At 37.6% G+C, this 21,829-nt stretch overlaps 1 protein-coding gene across 5 annotated transcripts in view; it reads right to left on the reverse strand.

Annotated features, from left to right (window-relative positions):
* The window catches only part of NR1D2 (nuclear receptor subfamily 1 group D member 2), a 120,319-nt gene that overhangs the window by 87,958 nt on the left and 10,532 nt on the right, over positions 1-21,829 (reverse strand). For 3 of the 5 annotated variants that reach the window (XM_033132145.1, XM_033132146.1, XM_033132148.1), the window contains exons 2-7: positions 21,554-21,820; positions 20,558-20,646; positions 18,128-18,272; positions 15,710-16,335; positions 13,591-13,776; positions 11,425-11,635 (exon numbers count right to left, since the gene is read on the reverse strand). In XM_033132145.1, the coding sequence (XP_032988036.1) occupies positions 11,425-11,635; positions 13,591-13,776; positions 15,710-16,335; positions 18,128-18,272; positions 20,558-20,646; positions 21,554-21,820 (1,524 nt within the window). Of the gene's footprint in view, positions 1-1,565; positions 4,974-8,802; positions 8,896-11,424; positions 11,636-13,590; positions 13,777-15,709; positions 16,336-18,127; positions 18,273-20,557; positions 20,647-21,553; positions 21,821-21,829 lie in introns of those variants that run through there. The other 2 variants (XM_033132147.1, XM_033132149.1) reach the window with 2 other exon arrangements.

Genomic DNA, 21,829 nt, shown 5'->3' on the forward strand with positions numbered 1-21,829 from the left:
CATACACTGGAAGAAAGGATCCTCCAAAAAAAAAAAAAAAAAAAAAAATCCAACCATTACTAGAAAGGACTTTACCAAGAACTGCTATATCTTCCCCATCCCATTTGCCAGAAGTCAGCAAGAGTATATAGCACTTTGTGTTCATGACAAACATCAGATCAGAGAATCCTAATGGACCTCCCACCCCCACCAAAACACAGAACGGTTAACTCCAGAGTTCAAATTCAAGAGAAAGTGGCAACTGAAAGAGGTGATGGTGGCAAAAATGCTATGAATGGGTTTTTGATTTCTCTGCTTCCCAGGAATGGGTGGCGAGTGCCCATTAGGATCTATAATTAGTGACTGACTACTGGAGCCCCTCATGGAGTTATGTGGGGAATATGCCCCCACTGAAAGCATTCTGGACAGGTTCTGAGCTTCCTTCCAGCTTATGGTTTCTACACCCGTTCGATCCAAATTGTTGTTCTAAGTGGACCTGATAATCTGGTATCTGAAAATCACCCCAGAGCAACTGATTTTCACATTGTGAAGAGCAACTCTGACATGGCTACAGGACACAAGTCATAGTTCTTCCTAAACTTTTAGACAGACTAAGAATTAAGAAAAGCAATGTAATAAATTTTAACAGGCCCAACTGAGTGTACAAACTAAAACCAGATCTGTGAATTGGCTGTCTTACTCACATGCATCATTTCCAAAATTTGGAAGGAATTTAATCTATTTTGTTTTCCATCAAGCACATATTTATTCAGAGCTCAATGTTTCCTATTATACTGTGCAAAACCAGTGAAAAATACAATGTAAATCTGTACAGTAATCCACGGGATACGATCAACATCCTGATCGAAACCCAAAGTGGATTACAAGTTTTCTCCTGAAAGTACCCTTTCCAAGAAACCCCAAGAAGTGCTCAGTACAGAAAAAAGACGGGGTGACTTGGTGGAGGAAGTTTGGGAACAACTGCATCCCACTCAAGCTTTCCTTAAAGGGTTCACAATTCACATTCGCTCACTAGAGAACAGGACTGACATAAAGACCTCTCAGCGACTTTGTTTATCCCAGCATTTCCAAATTTATTTAATCAATTAATATCCACAGAAAAATGGTGGATTTTACCGGTCCAGGAAACAATGGCAGGGAATGCTGATGTCACTAACTGCCTTAACATTGGCAGCACGGCCACAAGCACTAGGAAAGGGAAAATAGAGGGGGAACAGGGGTCTTGCTGAGGTACTTTATCCCATTCATGGCCAACGCTGATTCTTGACTGGATCAAGTACCCCCTTTCTCTCTCACTCTCTCCTTTCCAGAAAGATTACTTTATCAGAAACAGTGAAGCAGTATCCGCTGGCATTACAGAAAATAGCAACAATCCTTGCTGCAATCTCTAAACTCTAAAATTTTCTTTCACAAAAAGCTCTGCCTATAGACATTCCCCTACGCTGAATTCTCCTGTGCTGAATTAGAAATGTACATAAGAGATCCTGTTATGCTCAAGGGAAAGTGGTAAGTTAACTTATAAACAGTCTTACAAAACGTTGAGATAAAGATACCAAAAACCACACTTGGTTAGAAATAATATTTATTATCCCCTCCCCCCACGTACAGATTACTTTTCAGAAACATGAAGGTATTATCCACGTCCTCATCAATAACAGTCTGTAGAAAATAAACTGAATTCATATCTTGTCAACCATATATTTCCATCTTTTTTTTTAAAAAACAGCCAGTTTATTTTTCCATGGTAGTTCAAGAATAGCTTCAAGTTTTATTTCAGACCAAATCCAGACAATCTTTGTTTACAAGTCATTTCCTGGCAGAGCCCCGCCCCCCAACCCCTAAAAAAAATGCTATATCCTAAGTGATAAACTCTTCTTGTACATTCAGCAAACTTTATATTGGAAAAGAAAAAGAGTAATCGACATAGTTACTTACTTTCGTGCACAGTAAAAAATCTAGATGAGCTTCTACACCCTGCTTTGCAATGATGTTTACATAAAATAAATCATCTCTCATCAAATTACAAATGTAGATACGACAGCTATACACTTAATCCACTAAAATTTCTTTCTAGTTTTTTCATCTGTAATTAAACCACCATAAGGAAAAACTTCATCGCAAGAAGATATTTCCCTCTTTCCCTCAGCTATTTCTCTCTAAAAGCTTGAATCCTCTCTCAGATCATGTAGAGCTACATTAAAAGCACAGGAAAAAAAAGTTGTAGCTTGCTGACATAATGCCCTTAAGTTTGCTGACATAATGCCCGTATTTTAACTTGAAAATCAGAGTTAAAGCATCACTTAATACAGCACACGTTATTAATTAATCAACAGTGTCCCACCCACTCAGAAGTTCCCTAAACTGGTTGTCTTCTCCACATTTAGTAAGTTTATAACCAATGACTCAATCAAAGAATGTGCTTGTAATAGGCTGCTGGTTTAATTTTAGAATTAGAAGTTTCAATATTGGGCTATTTTCAAATATAGAAATGCTATGAGTGGCATATGAACCATTAATTTTGTTTCCCATTACCTACAGGAAGAATTCATTCAAATAAAATTTTACAAGACAAAATGCAAATCTATATACCTATACACAGATGTATACATATACATATTGAACCTAAGTAAGGTTTTATAAGCAATACTAACATAGTTCTGGTTATACATTCCTAAAGACTTAGTAATTGTTTTAAAGATACATGTTATAAAGAGGCTTATGCAAAAGGCAAAAATTAAGAATCAACATGATCTTTGAGGTTTTTAGTATTACTTCAAAAAGCTGTTTCTATCCCCCATAGAAGAAAACTATGCATTTATCCTAGGGAAAAAAAAATTACAAAAAGATAATGCTATCATGTAAAGAATTCACAAAAACTATACCGTAAATCCCATAAAAGTTATACCTATTTAAGGTAAATCACAATAATGGTTTATATCATATTACAGACATCACCATCACCTTTCCTCTTTAATATTGAGAGGGTTTAACTTTGATTTTAACTTACTTAACTAGTGCCACAGAAATTCAAGTCCCCATAGCAACAAGTTAAATAAGATTACAAAATAAGGCATTCTGCTCACATGTCATTAAAGTAACAGGCTGAATATAGTAAAGTGGGCTCTTTTCACTTTTGCAATTTTATATAATCCAAAAATTATATGGAAGGCAATCTTTACCAAAAAAAAAAAAATTGCTATTTTTTAGGGAAACAGAAAAACATACATAAAATCCTCAACTTTGGCTATTTCTCCTACTGCCATAAACGAGGTTTATCTTATATATTTAATAAAGCCCAATATGAAAAATGTGGATGAAATGTCTTTGATTATACCACTTCTAAACCTGTAGGTCACACACTAAATGATTTTCCAAATTACAGGTTAAATCTAATTTGACAAAATCCCTGTAGTGTCATTTAGGGAAAAAAAAGTGGACTCAGGAACACACTTGTGCTCGCTCTCTTTCTCTTCCCCTCCCTCATACACACACATACACACATACAAAGTACACGTGCACCAACATACTAAACGATTTTCTTAAACACTGACTGGTTCTCCAGAAAGAATAAAAATATTTGTCATCAAGCTGCAGCATGTGTATAGGGGGCAGCAATGCAACTTTTTTTAGCACAAGGTAAGAATCTGAATGAACTTTCAAACAACCAGTACCTTGAACCAAAGATTTTACCAAAGACGAACTCTAAAATACATAGTTTTTGAAATCTGGACTCGACTCCCTGTTGTACTTTTACATTAAGTGTTGCTTAAACAAAAATAGAGCATAAATTCAATATTGTACTACCTAAACATTTAAAGCAATGATTATGTCAACAACAGGTAAAATGCACCTAATCTGAGTCTTCTGAAACCTCTTGATTTAAGTTTATTGTATGATAAAGTTCTTCACAGTTTAAAATATTGTGAAGAAATATATTTATGTATAACTATATTCACATACGTATTATGTACACATACTATGTATCTGATGTACCCATAAACTTTGAATATGTGTGCCAGGACAATACCCCACACATATGCAGGAACCCTGAAGAATAGATTGGTGTGGACTATGAAATGATTTCTCAGAAATGCTTACAAATAAGAAAAGATTATTATAATGAATAATTACAATAACAAAAATTTTACCTTATTTACATAGTGCCTATCTCCCAAGAGGTAAATATGCTATATAGACATTTTCTAGTATCTCTGTGAGGTGGGGTATTGGGAACATTATCAATTCTCATTTTCCACAGCCAACAACCTGCCCAGGATCATACACTGGAACAGCGGCAGAGTAAAATACAGACATGGAACTCTCCTCACTTACAAAGTCTCCAGTTATCAGATCAAATAGTCTTGTGGTGAAATTGAGTTTCCACCACACAACAGAACTTCTACCACAACAGATTAATTTTTAAGTCCTCCTATACTTGTGATTGTGCGTTATATCTATACCACAAAGAGATCAAAATATTTTGGTTTTGGCAGATGAAAAAGTCTAACATTCAGTGTAAATATAATTCAGTGTTAACTTCTCCAGTTTAAGTGCAACACAGCTGACTGGTCTATCAGGGAAAGGCGGTCAATGTCTAATCATGGCTGAAGAAACCTCATTCCAAACAGCTACTGCACGATTATAGAGAGAGCCTACAATCCTGTATTGTCTTAAAGGTCTTTTCTATCTCCACGTATGGTATACACATATAAATAAGCATTTGAGCACAAAATGTACAGTTAGCATGATCAGTTCATATTTAAATAAACAAAGGCCTTAGGGGTGAACTTTAAAGGCCAAGAGTTCCTCAGAGTGCATGTTGTTTAAAGATCGAAGATCTGGCAACTTTAGAAGAAGTTTTGTAAAAATAGAGGCCTCGTTTGGATGGTTTTTCATTGTTAAGGTCCTTAGTGCACGGATGAGGGTTTCCTGCAAAGCCTCCACAGAGTTGACATTTTCTATTCCAGACCGATCTAATGCAGAGTAAGAAATAGGGAGATATGAAGGAGAGGACATATTATTAATATTAAATATAAATACAATTCTTCTTCATCAATATCAGTGAATTCAACACAAGGTTTTATACATTGGAACAAAGACAATAGATAACTGACAAAGTTTTAGAAATCCCAATGGCAAATTCTTGTAGCTATTTATTGTATTATAAAGATATATATCACATACTACACTTGATAAATCAAAATTCTTTAGTGCGTAGGTATTTTTGTAAACAAAAAAACTAGAGGTTCCGATGTTTTTAATTAAATGCCATCTACTAATTTCAACTGCTTCTAAATGGCAAAATAAATATTGTACTTTAGAAATGTATTTTTAACTCATATGGAATATATTCCACATTTGTGTGTTACCATGTGTAGCTGGCAGCCTCTAAAACAGCCTCCAGTGATCCCTTCAGCCCGGCATCCTTGTCCTTGAATATCTGCCTCCCCTTGAGAGTCCTAGACCTACTGACTCACCACTAATGAGCAAAATATTAGATTACAAAAAACCCCTGTAGCTTCCATCTTAGGCACTCACTCATTCACAAAGCCGATGCCACGCTGTAAGCTGCCCTATGGAGTGGACCACATGTTAAGGAAATGAGGGTGGTCTCCAGCCAATAGCCAGCAAGGAACTGAATCACTCAGTCCAACAACTTGCAAGGAACTAAACCCTGCCAACAACCACATAAATCAGCCTGGGAGCAGATCCCTAGCAGAGCCTTCTTATTAGAACATAGTCCTGCCCACAGCTTGACAACAGCCTCCCAAGAAACCTTGAGCCAGTGGCACACGTCTAAGCCACACCCCTATTTCTAACCCTCAGTAATTGTGAGAAATAAATATATGCATTTTTAAGCTACTAAGTTTTACGGTACTTTGTTAGGCAGTGACAGATAGCTAATATACTATGCAACTTTAATACCTAGTTATATTAACCTGCATTCACATTCATTTAGTATACTGTGTTTATTAAGCTCATCATACAGATGTCAATAAATTAGTGATTTAGTATAAACCAGCAATGAAAGAAAGTATCTTAAAACATGCCAAACCTAGGTTGTTTGCCCATTGATTTTTTTCATCAACAAGGGCTATTTCTTCCCTTTACAATAGGAGGCAGTAGTGTGCAAGAAATATTCAATAGTTCCCATCGAATATGGGGAACCGTATAAGAAAAAGAATTCTACAAGGAAGCAAAATTCTCTGGCCATTTATGCCCTTTTTTTATTTTTTTACAAGGAGATTGAGGAAGTCTTCCATTGTAACTAGTAGCTGAAAAAGTTCACTTGCAATGCAACTACTTAGAACAAGGACTAAAATTTAATAGTAAAGGGAAATAGTGGCAGCCAGATGGCTCGGTTGGTTAGAGTGTGAGCTCTGAACAACAGGGTTACTGGTTTGATTCCCACATGGGCCAGTGAGCTGCGCCCTCCACAATTAGATTGAAGACAACGAGCTGCAGATGAGCTGCCAGAGGGGTGGCTGGATGATGGCTCCATTGGTTAGAGCATGAGCTCTAACAAGGTTGCGGGTTCGATTCCTCCATGAGATGGTGGGCTGTGCCCCCTGCAACTAAAGACTGAAAGCGGCGTCTGAACATGGAGTTGAGCTGCGCCCTCCAAAACTAGATTGAAGTACAACGACTTGGAGCTAATGGGACCTGGAGAAACACACTGTTCCCCAATATTCCCCAATAAAAAAAATTAATAAAAGAAAAAAAAATAGTAAAGGGAAATAGTTTAACTCTAATTGCAGAAAAATGATGAAAATAGGTTTACCTTACATTTAATAAATTTGGATTATTATTACAACTATGTGCTAATTCCTATGGAAAAAGAAACAAATGAATGTTACTAATTAGTTTGGGGGGGGGGTCATAATTTTTCAGACAAAATTGTTAGATGGACAAAAGACCTCTTCTCTTGACATTTGACTTTAGCCACATAATCGTAAGAGTCATCTCTGCAAAATTAATTAAAGCCTTCAGTAATGCTTCTAAGAGCTTCCTCTGCTTTTAATATTCAAGTAATTGTTTTCTTTAACATCCTTGCAACTTATTAATTCATTCACCAAACACTTATTGAATGTAGGTGGTAATTGTGATAGGTGCTAAGGAATTAGCAGTGAACAAAGCAAACCAAAATTCCTTCCTTTAGAGAGTTCATATTTGGGCAGAATAATTGGTTTGCGTCATATCATCAGTAATTTATAATACCAGACTGGGAAAGAATGACAGTGATCCCCACAAACAAATAATCTAGATGGGCAAAGAAAGAAACAATAAGTGGGGAAGGATATCTGAGTTAGAACTAGTAGTATTATTAGTGATTGATCTTCCAGAGACTATTTTGTGTTTGGACGACCTATGCTTCTTTATGCAACTCAGAACCTCAGAGAAATGGACATCTACACCTAAAAATATAAATTGTTATTAATTTTTCTAAAACCAGGGTTTCATGATTTCAAGACCACAGAACCTAACTACAAATCTAGCTTGACTGTGAAAAAACAATCCTCTTGAAATTGTAACAATAGAATACACAAACTGAACTGGAAATTCATCTTATAAATGATGCACTAAATGCTACACTATACAGGTTAAGTCAAGATACAGCTTCTGATTCCTTTGCTGGTTCTTTATCCCTCTCCCAAGCCTGTACTCCTCACGAAATATCCTCTTTATGCATCTTCACTTCCTACAGTTGTTCAACAAAAACTACAATGAGGACAACTAAATCCGTGTCTAGATGAGCCTTGGTCTCACAACTATATGCCAGTCCCTAATCTGCCACTGGAAGAGACTACTACCATTTCACACAATCTGAAAAGAATTTACCTTCCCCGTATAATTCCCCTACTCTCCATGGTATCAAGATCCTTCCAATCTCACAGGAAAACGGAGGAAGTCTTCCAGGAAAAGATCATGCTTGAAATTTCTCTCTCTTCAGCTAGAGCTACTCTGTTACAAGCAATATAATGGAAAGGCTTTGAAACTTGACTAATACGAGTTCAAATGCCTGTTCAGCTAATTATTAAAAATGTGGCTTTGGGCAAATTATTGAACCCTTCTGTTCCTCAAATTCCTTTCTGTATAACTGAAGATAACAAGTCCTGGCTCATATCACAGGTCTGTTTTGAGGATAAAATTACATAACGAGATCCAGAAATTAACTAGCCTTTCTTCTGACAACAACCAAAACAAAACAAAAACCAGAAGGCAACTGTAGATTCCAAGAAAAACAAAAAGCTATTTTAAAGATGAAACAAACTGCAATGTTGCTGAATTCTAAGCAATTAACAGAGAATATAAAGCTGATCCCTGGAACATTCCCGTGCGGGTGGCGCAGGTTTGGGGCAGAGGTTTGTATCACCTTGGCTACCGTTTCATCCCCACTGCGTGAACACTACGAGCACTACTTACATAATCATAATACTGTAAACGCGTACCTTTTTCCTTTTCAATTTTTAGAATCAATTGATAAATAAAGCATGAAAAGTAATCACAGCTATGTAACAGAATGTGAATGTTTTAATTCTTGACTATATAAAAGAAATGGTATAGCAGAAGAAGCCAGGATATGGAGAAAGGAGGATACTAAATTACTGTCCCCCCGTATAATGAGAAGATTCTCTATCTAAACTATCTGAGAGATTATGTTAAAGTGAAGGATCAAAGAATGTGAGCATATTAAAATTATAAAAACCAATAAAGTAACTAAAAAAGTAAAACATAAAAATTGAGAGGGAAAAGTAAGAGGGTAGTTTTATTTATCAATTATATCTACTAAATAAAAAATGCTAATACCTAAGCACAGTATTTAGAGCTGGGTGGCCAAACATCAGAACAATTAAAAAGGAAGATGGTGAGAAATATAGTTTTCTGAAGAATAGTCTGAAAGTAGAAGAAGGAAAGAGAGAATTTTCTTTTAATACTCTTCTGTAGTTGTTGAATTTTATTTTCCTAACTAAACACTGCTTTACAAATAACAAGAGTCCTTTTAAAGTGGTAAAGATTTAAATTTGACATGAACACTATCATATATTTAAGTGAAAACAACATATTATTTTAAAATGCATGGAACTGTGCATGTATATATGTGTTGCTTGTATATCTTCATATATAAACAAAACAAAAATAAGAATGTATGTACTCTTTTATAATGTGTTTTCCGCTTAGTATGTCAAACATGTCTTATACACCATATATCAATAAGCAGGCAAATGATAAGTGGATGGATAAGTGAATGGATAGACTAAGACCCCTGATGCTAACAGTGATGCTTTTTGGTAATGATATTATCATCTTAATATTTTCTAATTTTTCAAAGAACCCATATTATTCTTATGTTCGGAAAACAAGGCTTTTTCAAAAAATTAAAACAAAATAAAAATAATGTTCCTGGTGGGAAATACAAATGAAGTAGCACAGTTCCTAGCAGAGAGCTCCCGATCAACTCGCTGGACTTTGTCACTTCCTGTGAACTATCTCTGGGACACAGTCCCTTCCTTCTCCACCTCCTCTGCCACACCTCATTTCAGAAGAGTTCATTCCACTATCTCAAACCTAAAGTTATTCCAACAGCCTCTCAACCTGACTCTCCAGCTCTAATGACTCACCTGTCTAAAATGCTGGACCAATGTTAAAGCATCACTTTGCTAATACCTGGTCATTCCTCCACTTAAGAAGTTGCACTGCCTTTTACTGCCCCATATTTTAAGTTAAAACTTCTCTGCTCAGTTCCCACAGCTGTCATTCCATAAACTGGTACTCCCCTAACGTGCAAGCTTCCGTCCCCTCTTCCCTGATGTACGCATCAGGCTCTGGCCCCTTCCTCTGCCCCATCTCGTGTTCTCCCACAAGGTTCTACCAGTTTTTGCTAGGAAAACCTAATAATCCACCCTTCAAATTCTAGCTCCACTTCCATCTTCCCCACAAAGCCTACTCAGGTGATTTTATCTCCTTCCCATAACTCCTATTTACCTCAGTCAGAGCCAAAAGTTAGTATATAAAGCTTGTTATGTTAGTTGTCTCTCCAAATAGAACATAAAATACTTTGAGAGCAAACTTGTGTCTTAATGCTTATTCTGTTTCCCCCGAGCACCTAGCACATAAAGCATATTCATCAGATAAAGCATGAACAAGTATGGATTACCTTTAGTTTCACAGTAATAGATTTATTAATCTGATGTCAACTCAAACCATTACTAATCAATCACTTATCAAGAAACTCTGCGAAATGGTCAAGTACAAGAGGCATCACAAGGTACCTGAGATAACAGGTATCCCTTACTGACACACTCCTCCCATACTATTCTGATATCATACGTGCATTTTTAGCTCCCCAGGGAAAGCTGATCAGAAAAGGTAGCCAAATTATGCTTCCAAATGGCGTAAGTCTTTATACCACTGATGTACAGGCCATTTATGATATACAAAGAACTTACTCTCTTTAAGAGTTACTGATTTATAGTTCAGTCACATAATCCAGGGCCAGAACTTACACTTTCACAGTGCCGAGCACATTTACACAACGGGAAGCAAATGGGAAGCTTGAAGAATGTCCTTTCGAAATACTGTAAAGTTCTCCACAAATGTTTTAAAATAAAGTCAGAGATACCTAAAAGTGGCTGGCATTTACTTACGTGTCCCAGGAAAGTCACTGTATCGTAATTTCTAATCTGTTTTTGGGAGTAATCTCTGCCTTAACAGTCTGAATTGACATACTTTGGTCAGAAATAACTGTGATATAAATGCAAGGTGGTAGGGAAATTGAGAAACACCATCAATGACTCGCGTAAGTAATTATTAAATGTTAGGACCCCAAAATCTTAGTCATTCAATGTGACTGACCCCATGCCAGACTCACATGATACAATCCCTACCTTTCTAAGAATGAGGAATCCGAGACCCAAAAGGATCAAATTACTTACATCTGAGTCACACATAAAATTCAGTGGCAAAGCTGGGTGAAAGCCTGGGTGAAAGCAACTCACAATTCACCTACTACTGTAACAAACCACAGATACTTTCAACATCTTCAAGGAACCCACATAATATTTTAATTAAAACTTAGATTGATATTAGAACCACCTACCTGGAGAAACACAATGTTCCAAAAATTAAATCCATAAAATAATGATTTAGACTCATAAAAAATTATTAACAAGTGCTAAAGACTAAGAGTGGTAAATATGAGGCCCAGATCTAAACATCATTTTATTACTATATAGCATTTCTGACTTTTACTCTCATGATTGAAAATAAATTACTTATGTAAAAATAACTGACTAACATAGTTTACCATCTTCCTTAAGGCCTTCTTCCCTCCATATTGCTTGCTGGAACCTAATTCACTGCCACGTTCTCCCCAGTTGGTCACTATATTCTAGCTGTGGCACAATTTTGAACCAGCTGGCTTACCTGCAGATACCAGGACAACTGCTGTAAACAAACTCATCTCTTCATCACTAAGTTGGAGGGCATTCAGCTTCTCACTAAACTCAAACATAGAGTTTAGCAGATCCCCTGCTCCCATTGAGTGTAAATCATCCACACTATACTTCTTTCCACTTAAAAAGGTGACCGTACGCTCCTTTGCATCAAACAATGACGCAAACCGTACCATTAAAACCTGGAAAAAGAAAAAGACTTCAATGTATTTGGAGAAGTTCAACAGCAATGCTAAGAAATAACTCAGTATTCAAGTCAGTTAAGAAACATTCTACATATAAACGAAAGCTGTAAAGGAAAAACTGAGTTTATTTTCACCCGGAATCATTTCCTTAAGGCAAATTCTCTACCAAAGCAATAAATATTCCAAGAAGAACATCAAAAAATTCTAGCCACCCCTGGCAGAATACGTAAGTCCTGTGATACTCTGAAACTCTCTTAATAAAGATTGTGAAATGCAAATACAAAATTAAAGCAGGCTATAATGCCAAGAAATGTGAAACTGGGCCTTGGCCAAAGGCATTGCAGACACTCTTTACGCTACCAAGTATAGCACATAGTCTCTAAGCTCCAGTAAAAAGAGCAATATTTCAATGCACTAACACTTCGAAACATCAAAACACCAAATGGAGCCAAGGCAAACACAGCAGATGAACTCTAATTAGACTATTTCAAGAAACCATAACCTAAAGACACAATACATACAAAACAACTATTACAGTAAAAGTGTTCTACACACCAAGTTATAATTGAAATCCAAACCAAACCAGTCAACAACTGCTTACCTACAGCCCTCCCTCCACTACAATAAATGGGGACATCTGCCATATATTTCTCTCATAATCAGTGGAACACGGAACAAAACGCCTTCCCTTTGCAATGCTCCCCAGCAAAGCCTTGTTTTGCCGAAGACCATCCAAAAGAGGGCGAGGCCTCTATGAAGATGGTGCTGGCCTAGAACACAGCAATCCCAAGACAAACCACAAAGGAGAAAAAACCCAAGTTCTGGAGTCTGGGCTTTACGTTCCAATCCTGACTGTGTTAGGAACTTACTGGTAATCCAAAAACCGTCTCTTCACAACTCTGGGCTGTAGTTACCTAACCTCAAAAATGGGTGAACCGAACTTAATCACTGACATGGCTTTAAATCTTAAGTCTAATGTTTTCCTTTGAACTGAAAATCCTAACCTAGAGGTGTTTCTTTTGAATTACACCATAGCTATTTCATTTATGAATAAATATGGCCTCTCTGTTCTAGTCCAGGCACCCCAGAAAACAGAACCTAAGGCAAAAGTTTATGTACTGGCACATGTGAAAACAGGAAGGAGGAAAAAGGAAATGAGACAGGGAAGAAGAGCAAACGTTAGCAATATTTACTGAGCTGTCCACCACTTATTATCAAGGACAACTGAGAGCTCAGTCATGTGGGACCATCTAGGGAGAAATGCAAATACATCCCCTGGCTCCGTTCCCCCACTGATCACAGATCTGGCCCACCAGGCAGCAAATTCCCACCGACCACCCTGCATTGCAGAATAAAGTACAAGTGAGCTCCCAGCGAGTCCGAGTTTCTCACACCTCAGCAGCAACAGGGAAGCCCTGGAGCAGACAGGGGAGAGGCACCTAAGGAAGCACAAGGAGAGGCACTGCGTCCTACTCAAGCTGGCAACAGTGGCTGCCCCCGGCCCCGGCAGAAGACATCACAGCAAGAGAAGCTGGTGCCGAAAAAGTAACCATGGATTCTGGAGTGATGCGAGGCCAAGAAAATCTGAGGGAGCACATCAGAGACATCTGATACGTTACCAAAATAGTCTACATTCTCCTAAAAAACAAAACCACATTCTAGTTACCCTTCATATTCTGCACTGAAGCTAGTGAACGCCAGGAGAGGCGTTCAGCGGGTGTCCACCCCTGAAAGCAGTGCTGGCGCCTGGAGCTCGTATGCTGGGCATGCAGAGTATTTATATTTCAAGTCCTACGTAACTCTAGTCTCTTCCCAAGATCCTGAGATGATCAGCCTTTTGTTGGTAGTTTCAGCCTCTGGACTATAAATATTTGTGTAGAAAAGAATGAAATTGTGCATGAAAATAAAATACCACATGCCCTGCATTCACGTTCAGAATAAACAAAACCTACCTCAAAAGTCCCAGCTTTTAAAAGGTTGACCTGGTCATGCTGAGAGAGGTCTCTGAATCCAGGAATACGCTTTGCAAATTCTACCACTTCTTTCACTGCCGGGGTAAAGCTCATTGAAAATTCTTCCCAGATTTCATGCCCTGATTTATGAGGATCCACATATGGAGACTTACTCATTGGACAAACCTAGTGTACAAAAAACAAAACAAAAAACTCTTCAATTGTGAGAGGTGGTAAAGAAATTTCAAAAGTGGCATCTCTGAATCATTGGAAATGCCACCATGAAAATAACCCTCAGATGCTACTGATAATAGCACTTTCTCATTTTCTGCTAGCCTTTTGACAGAAAGCCTCACAGCAACCTAATTTAAATAGCAATTAACTTGTTATCCTGACAGAGAGAGGCAGCCTAAGCAAAACTGAGATCCCTAACAAGCTATTTTAAAAACCTGTTGCACAGGTTTAAGAGTTTATTTGGTAACACTGCTGCCACCTTATGCTGAGTTTAGGTTTTCAAATAAATTCATACATATTTACTTGATGCTCAACCCTATTAGTTAGTTACGGCAGGTATTATAATTACCATTTCTTAGGTGTGAAAATGAGACTAACAGGTTTAGTGACTTATTCAAATTCAGCTAGAAGTCACAGGCCTAGATCCCCAGGCCACATTCAGTTAATTTTTTTTTTTTTTTAAGTGTGTTTTTCCAGGACCCATCAGCTCCAACTCAAGTAGTTGTTTCAATCTAGCTGTGGAGGGCGAAGCTCACAGTGGCCCATGTGGGGATCGAACCGGCAACATTGTTGTTAAGAGCACCATGCTCTAACCAACTGAGCTAACCGGCTGCCCCATTCAGTTTATATTTCAAAACTCACTTTTTTCTAATTGGGCACAATCACAATGTTGTAATTTCAAAGAGGAAAAACAGCGAGATGCCTCACTTTTTTAAAACGGTCCTAACCATTTATTTCATAAACACTGACCAGTGACCTCCACTTGTTCAATTAGGAAACATTGACTGGAGCTACAAGGTGCACCTTCTAAATGAGGTTGGAGAGGGAAAAATAGAAAGGGAAAAATAGGAAGGTATAAAAACACTACAATGATTATGAAACATGCACTGTAAACTCTATTAGTAAAATCAGCCTTTAAATTTTCACTTAATCCATAGGAGATCCAGGAATGGAGTGATTTTATAACTATGAAGAATATCACAAAATTAGAACCTAAAGTCTTACAGATTCTTCCCCACTTAAGGCAGTCACTAAGTCTAATAAAACATAAGGTCACCTTTCAGATCCATGAGATCAAATACTTGCCAGTGACCAAAAAAATCTAACATATAAGGACTGGGATACTGTCAACTATTTTGAAAAATAAAAAAAAGACCATTTTAATTACGTGGCTATAGAAAATACCAAGTACTATCAAAGGACCTCATGATTTAAACTGGAAATGGTGCTGTACTGATGTTTTTGGTGAAATTTTGGCTGAGTATAAACACTGTATTTTCATGTAGACTGGTGTCTTTGATGAAAAAAAAATAACTTGAATGATATGAATAACATAACTCATCTCACAGGATGAAATCCTTAGAAGCTTGCCTATTAAATTAAAATATTACTAAATTCTCACACAATGAAACATCCACGTTCTATATCCAAAGACCTTTTTGCAGTACAACGGTTAAAGAAAACTCCTTCCATAGAAATGAAAGAATTACTGACTGTGGCAAGCTAAAAGATCAGCCCTAAGAGACAATCCCAAAGCTAGTAAGGTAGTGATTAATCATAATGCTTAAATTTTGAAAGGTTTTTCTGAGAATTAAAGGACCAATTCTGCATGATCCCTATTTTACATAAAATCCTAATCCCAAGCATAGTATCAATCAAATCACATGCTTGTACCTAACTCGGTGTGGAATTAGGTCATTCAACAAATGATGTTTACTAAGGATTTGACCTAAAATATTGCACAAACCTGATTCTATAAATCCCTTAGGTTTCCTGACACCCCTACTTCCACCCCTGAAGTTGGAATATTCCCTACATAAAAGAAAAACCTTCAAAGCTTTCTGTGATACAAGGTGAGCAAAAAAAATTTAATTTCACTAGATACCAGATGCATTCTCCCTCCATTGTTGCACAGGTAAGTATTCTTGTTCTCATTCTGAGAAAATCCATCTATCGAAACTCTATCACATACTCTTTGAGTATAAGCATTGGAGAAGTTCACACAATGTCCATTTGCAATACAAATGCCATGCCCGTTCGGGTAATGCAGTACGTTCCTCCCTTTATACTGTCCATTGAGATTCTGCCGGCTCTCATTACAAGGCAGATGGCTGCTAAGCCCACTGCCACAATGGTCATGATTTAAATGGTACTGCTCCATGTTCTTGGAAATCCGTTCTCTCTGGGGCTGCAGGGGCTCTGCTGAGTTTTCTCGCTGCTCTTGATTATACATAAAGGTATCCTTGTGGGCTCTGGTCACCAGGCCAATCACTTCTTCTTTTGCAAAGTCAGAAGAGGGAGGAGAAGAGCTTTTGATGTTTTCTTGCTCCAGCTGGGGCTTGGGTCGAAGCTGTTCCTGGGCTGGTAAGGCTGTTTGTTCATGATGTTCTACTAATGTGTCACTCTGCAAATGACCACTGAATTGGCTGTTCATCATGGTCTTCATCGCACTTTGCATTTCAATTAGCATTCTCTGTTTTTCACGCTTCGGAATACGACCAAACCGAACAGCTATTGAAGAAAAAGATATTTAACATCTATATTCTAAATAAGACCTATATGTACAAAAGAATAACACAAAATGATCTCTAACAGCTATGGCTTTTATTCACACAAGTAAAGAGGATCTAAATGTCTCTGGCCCAAATTACGCTCAACTTACTTACAGGTTGTTTTTGATGTACCACAGGAAATGGGGGGAGGAGGGATTTTCCATTTCTCTACCAAAACAAAGCTAAGGAGATCTATCTCTTGGGTATTTTATAAGCAAAATCTAAAAAAGAAATACAAAAGTCACAAATGAAAATCACAGCTTGATGCAAACCAGCATGACTACACAGCACCTTGTTAACAAGGCCAAAGGCTCTGTTCTTAAGAGGGCACGTGGGATTCAGCTGCCCACATCCATCAACATTAACAGAACGTAGTAGGTACAATCACTCCCTTAACATCTGACCTTTGTCGATGTATTTCCATAATCTCATTCCCAAGACCTAACATTAAATGATCTGCTCTACAAGCTTCTTCAAAAAGAAAATCTTAAAAAAAAAAAAAAAACCACGGTCAATAGAAATAGAGTTACTGAAACACAAACTTGCTGGATTTTAATTAAAATCAATGAATAAAGATGAAATCGTCTGGCCTTCATTATTTTAGAGGCGAGTCTTAAAATGTGTCTGTTTCCAACATTCCTATCCCTGAGAAGAAGAAAAAAATAACCTCTTTCTAGTCTTTTTTATACAGAGATAATAAAAGTTCAATATACCCACCCAGCAAGAAAGCCTTACTAATCTAGCTGTATCTCCAACATTATCAGACAAGCAATTCCATCGGGTTTCATTCTACCTCTACTGCCACTCCTTCACAAATGATTGCCATTTTCATTCTTGTGGGGCGATGACAACACCCATCAACTTTGGATTCCTATTTACAGTGCTCTAGAAAATTTTTCAGGCAATTAAAAATTCAACCATCCATCGCTGAAATCTTTTATTCAAGATGCTCCTTATTGCAACACTGTATTTCTAGGTCAGTAAGATATCAGAGTTAGAGTAACCTAAGGGATTGCTCCAATGACCATTTCCTAGATAAATAGGAGGTTCACTCTTAGCCATTCTTAATGAGCCCTACTAAACTAACCCCTCGGAAAACCTTACTACTCTGTTATGTTGCCTAGAATAAAATGAGACTATCCAAAAATGATTTCCCTAAACGTAACAGAAGAGTCAAATCTTCCAGTGATGTCATCCACAGATAATACTAACAGTCCCGCAAATTACAACTTTTATTTCCCACGGGAATGGATGACACCAGAATTGAGCAACCTCCTCCACTCCAGCCCCTAATGTTTCTTTCAATTTTGCATCTTTCAGTGGACTCAGAATCTGTGCCCTAAAACACATTATCATCTCAGGGCTGAGACAGTCCTAAAGATAATTCACAAACGGAGAAACGGGTTCATCAGGAATGCTAAGAAATTATGGAGAAAGAACCACAAGAAAAATTAAATCCTCTTTATGGGGGGAAAAAAAAAAACCTTTCAAATTGTACAGGGGAAAAAAATGGATCTTTTTTTTTTACAAAAATCAACAAAAAAAGAAGTGAGCCAAAAGCTGTTTCTGGGGTGATGCTGCTAAAATTTGACTAATGAATCTGGCATCCTGCAGCGTGTTTTCTAAAATCTGCTTCACCGCAAGCATGAAAGGGCCATTGATAACTGGTTTATTGCTCTGGTTTATGCTGAGGAAGAAAAGCCAAGCTCCGCGTGCTTTAAGAAAGAACGCTCTTTAAACTGGGAACATACCATCTCTCGACATTCCAACAGACAGACACTTTTTGAAGCGACACTGCTGACATCTGTTCCTATTCATTCTCATTATAGAACAGTTTTCATTCTTCAGGCACTTCTTGTACTGGATGTTTTGCTGAATGCTTCTCCGAAAGAAACCCTAAGAACAAAGGAAGATGTACCCATTCATTGAAAAACATCCAGATGAACTTCTTGTAAGTACCCACCCCCCCACGCCTAACTATCCAATACGTTACTAGCACACCTGGGAAATAATTTTGGCTTAGAACAGAGAGAAATATAATGACACATAGAATGTAACTGCATTCTTACCAGTATCACTAAGCACCTACACCTACTAGCCAAACAAAACTCTTCTTCCCTTTCTTCCCTTTGGAGAAACTTGGTGCTTGCCAAAGAGCCCCTTGTACTACACTTTACCCCGTTCCCAGCCCCTGCCTGCAGCCATGTTTTCCAGCTCACACTTTAATCAAATACAAATTCCAAAACTCTTGAAATATGACTGATTTTTAAAGAGTTGACAGAAAAATGTGTTCCATAGCTATAATTCCCTCGCTAGAGCTAAGGATTACGTTAGTACAGCCTGGTCCTTCCTGGATCATTACCTGCTGACACCAGCAAGGCCTACTTATATGTGCCAGATGTTCCTGGCTGCTTGTCAGCAACAGGTAAGTGTCACACCACACACCCACAGGCCAAATAATGATCCAAGAAAAGACAGCTACCAGCTAGACAGCTACACATAACTGCCTTCACTATACAATTTGAGTACATGCTCTGTGATAGGTATTCAAAGATCTCCGGCTTAATAGTTCCAAGGAGAACAGAAAAGTCAAGAACACAATTACCAAAATTATTTTAAACTGCCGTTTCCTTGAATATCATAACTAACCACACATTTCATGAATCTATATTAGTAATTGTGAGATACAACATTTTTACACTTTATTACTACAATACTATATCTGGGACACTATAATATCTGAGTCAGACACACCTTTGAGAGGGTATAGAACAATTATGTGCATTTATCAAGAATACATAATTAGGCTCATTTTGCCTGTACTTTGGTTTCTCTAGCTATAAAGTGAGAATGATGTCTGCTTTACAATTACTTCACATTTTTGAGCAAAAAAAACAAAAGTATTTACAGAATTTTTTTTTTTTTTTTTAAAGGAGGGCGCAGCTCATAGTGGCCCATGTGGGGATCGAACTGGTAATCTTGGTGCTACCGTGTTTCCTTGAAAATAAGAACTAGCCGGACCATCAGCTCTAATGCGTCTTTTGGAGCAAAAATTAATATAAGACCCAATATTATATTATATTATATTATACTGTACTATATTAGACCTGGTCTTATAGTAAAATAAGACCGGGTCTTATATTAATTTTTGCTCCAAAAGACGCATTAGAGCTGATGGTCCAGTTAGGTCTTATTTTGGGGGGAACACAGTACCAGCACCACACTCTAACCAACTGAGCTAACCAGCCACTCCAGAATTTTTTAAATGGTGGGAAAAGTGCTATATCTATATAAAATACTGACTAGTCTTGTTAAGTGACCTAGCCATTAAGAGACACCAAAATCACAATTCACTGAGAGCTACCCCAGAAAACATTTCCTCTTTCATCATGCATATTCATTATCTTGCTCGCCCACCATATCCTGCCAAACTGGATTCCTGCTTCTGGCCTTCAGTCAGAGAACGGCAAGAGCAAGTGTCTTGGTCATGTTAATTTTGATACTCAGGAAAAAGGAATGTGCCAGATTTAAAAAGAGAGAGAGAGTCTCTGGATATAAGTAGGAGGTACAAAATATCTCATCTGGAATGATCTGACAGGCACTTTAAGATATATTCAACTAAACTTACAAATATAATGAGCTTTCCCAAACACTCAGTTTATACTCAAGTTCCTTTTACTCACTTGGCATTACTTCCAAAGCTACCACATTTTTTGTAAGTATCAAGGAATTATTCCCAACTCCTAGTATCTGACATGTCATAATGACACGGTACCTGATGAGATCATTCAAAGTTTGGTCTCAAACCAAACAAGTTTGGTTAAACTAAGTTCCAACAAGGCAGGAATGCCCTGTCTGTTTCGTTCCCTGCTGTTTCCCCACCACCTACAAGAGCACCTGACACATGAATGAATAAGCATTTGTATACTTAGTTTCATACCATAATTAAGTTTGAGATAGAAAATTTATTTTGATCAAAATGTTAAAGAAAAAAGAAATACATTGAATTAAAAATATATTTTTCAAAACAAGTTATGTTTATACACTACATAAAATGCTTAAGACTTTAAGGGGAGCAGCTGACTTCTCTCCGCCTCCCAGAGATTATCCACTATGGAAACTAGCAAACCTAATCTTTACTCCCAGAATCAGTAGTTTAAAGAAACAAAAGCATGCTTTACCTTACAGCCTTCACAAGCATGAACTCCATAGTGGAAGCCTGACGCCACATCCCCACAGACTTTACACAGCAGAACCATGCCACTAAATTCTAAGGCACAAAGAGACACAAAAGTGAAAAGATGGAAGAAAATTGTCAACTGTTTACTTTCTTTCCAATTGCATATTTTTTGTTCGACTTGTTAAGTACTTTAAAAAGATACAAGTCTACCTTCATCATATAAAAGAAAAACCTTTACACCAAATTAACAAAAGCCATCATAGTTTTCCTTTAAACACAGTTTATGGGACTGCCAAAAATATCTCAGAAAGTTGGTTTTTGTCCTTTCCGGGTGATTTTAAACATACCCTGAAATTCTGTAAATCTAAAACCAGATACGCAACCAGAACTAAGCAAACAATTCTTCTATACAAGAATTAAGAAGTGAGGCAGAGAAGTTGATCAATAAAAAGTGCTAACTGTATCTCCACAGGCTGTTCACTTAACCCACGGGCAGCAGCTAGGTCCTATTCCTGCCTGATCCTTCCCTATACCTGTCCATCTTACCTCCACACTCACTCAGGGATCCAAATGCCACTACTCATCTGGTTATCCCAATCCTGCTTTACTTCCGAATCCCAAATGTCCCTCCCTAGCTCCAGCTTCATGAAAGCAAATCCTTTCCCACTGTAAGTACTCTGTTCTAGAAACAGATTCAGTACGAGTCCAGAAAAAAGACAACTATGAAAATGTGGCAAAGGGGGTACCCTAGAGGAAACATGGTAAGGCACAGTACATAACCACATATCTTGCTCTGCGGCAAGAATCAGTTATGACAGCCCCTAGAGGCTGTCACTTTTAAATCATCACTGATTTCTTACCCAACTACTTGAACTATGATTACCCAGAAAGGAGTGAAAATTATACCCCAAAAAATATAATGGTCTCCCAAATGAAAAGCTGATAAAGTGAGCCCCACCTACAATTAATGGCACCAACGTTTAGAAAACTAACTTACTTGTCACTCCACTATGACTCTTTGTCATCCCAGGTGCACTGGATTTGCTTGTTTTCATAGAACAATCTACTCGATCACTCTTCAGGACGCCTTCAATATTGGAGAGATCACCATTTTTGGGATTACCATTGTTATCTGAATTAGAGCTATTTGGAGAAGATGGAACAGAAGAGAAGGAGGACTGGAAACTATTCTCAGAACCCTCACTGTGACAAGAGGCAGGGCTCGAGGCTGAGCTGGAAGAACTGATATAGGCAATCACACCTCCTAGAAAAG

Source organism: Rhinolophus ferrumequinum, chromosome 17 (assembly GCF_004115265.2).
Source record: "Rhinolophus ferrumequinum isolate MPI-CBG mRhiFer1 chromosome 17, mRhiFer1_v1.p, whole genome shotgun sequence".
Classification (NCBI taxonomy): Eukaryota; Metazoa; Chordata; class Mammalia; order Chiroptera; family Rhinolophidae; genus Rhinolophus; species Rhinolophus ferrumequinum.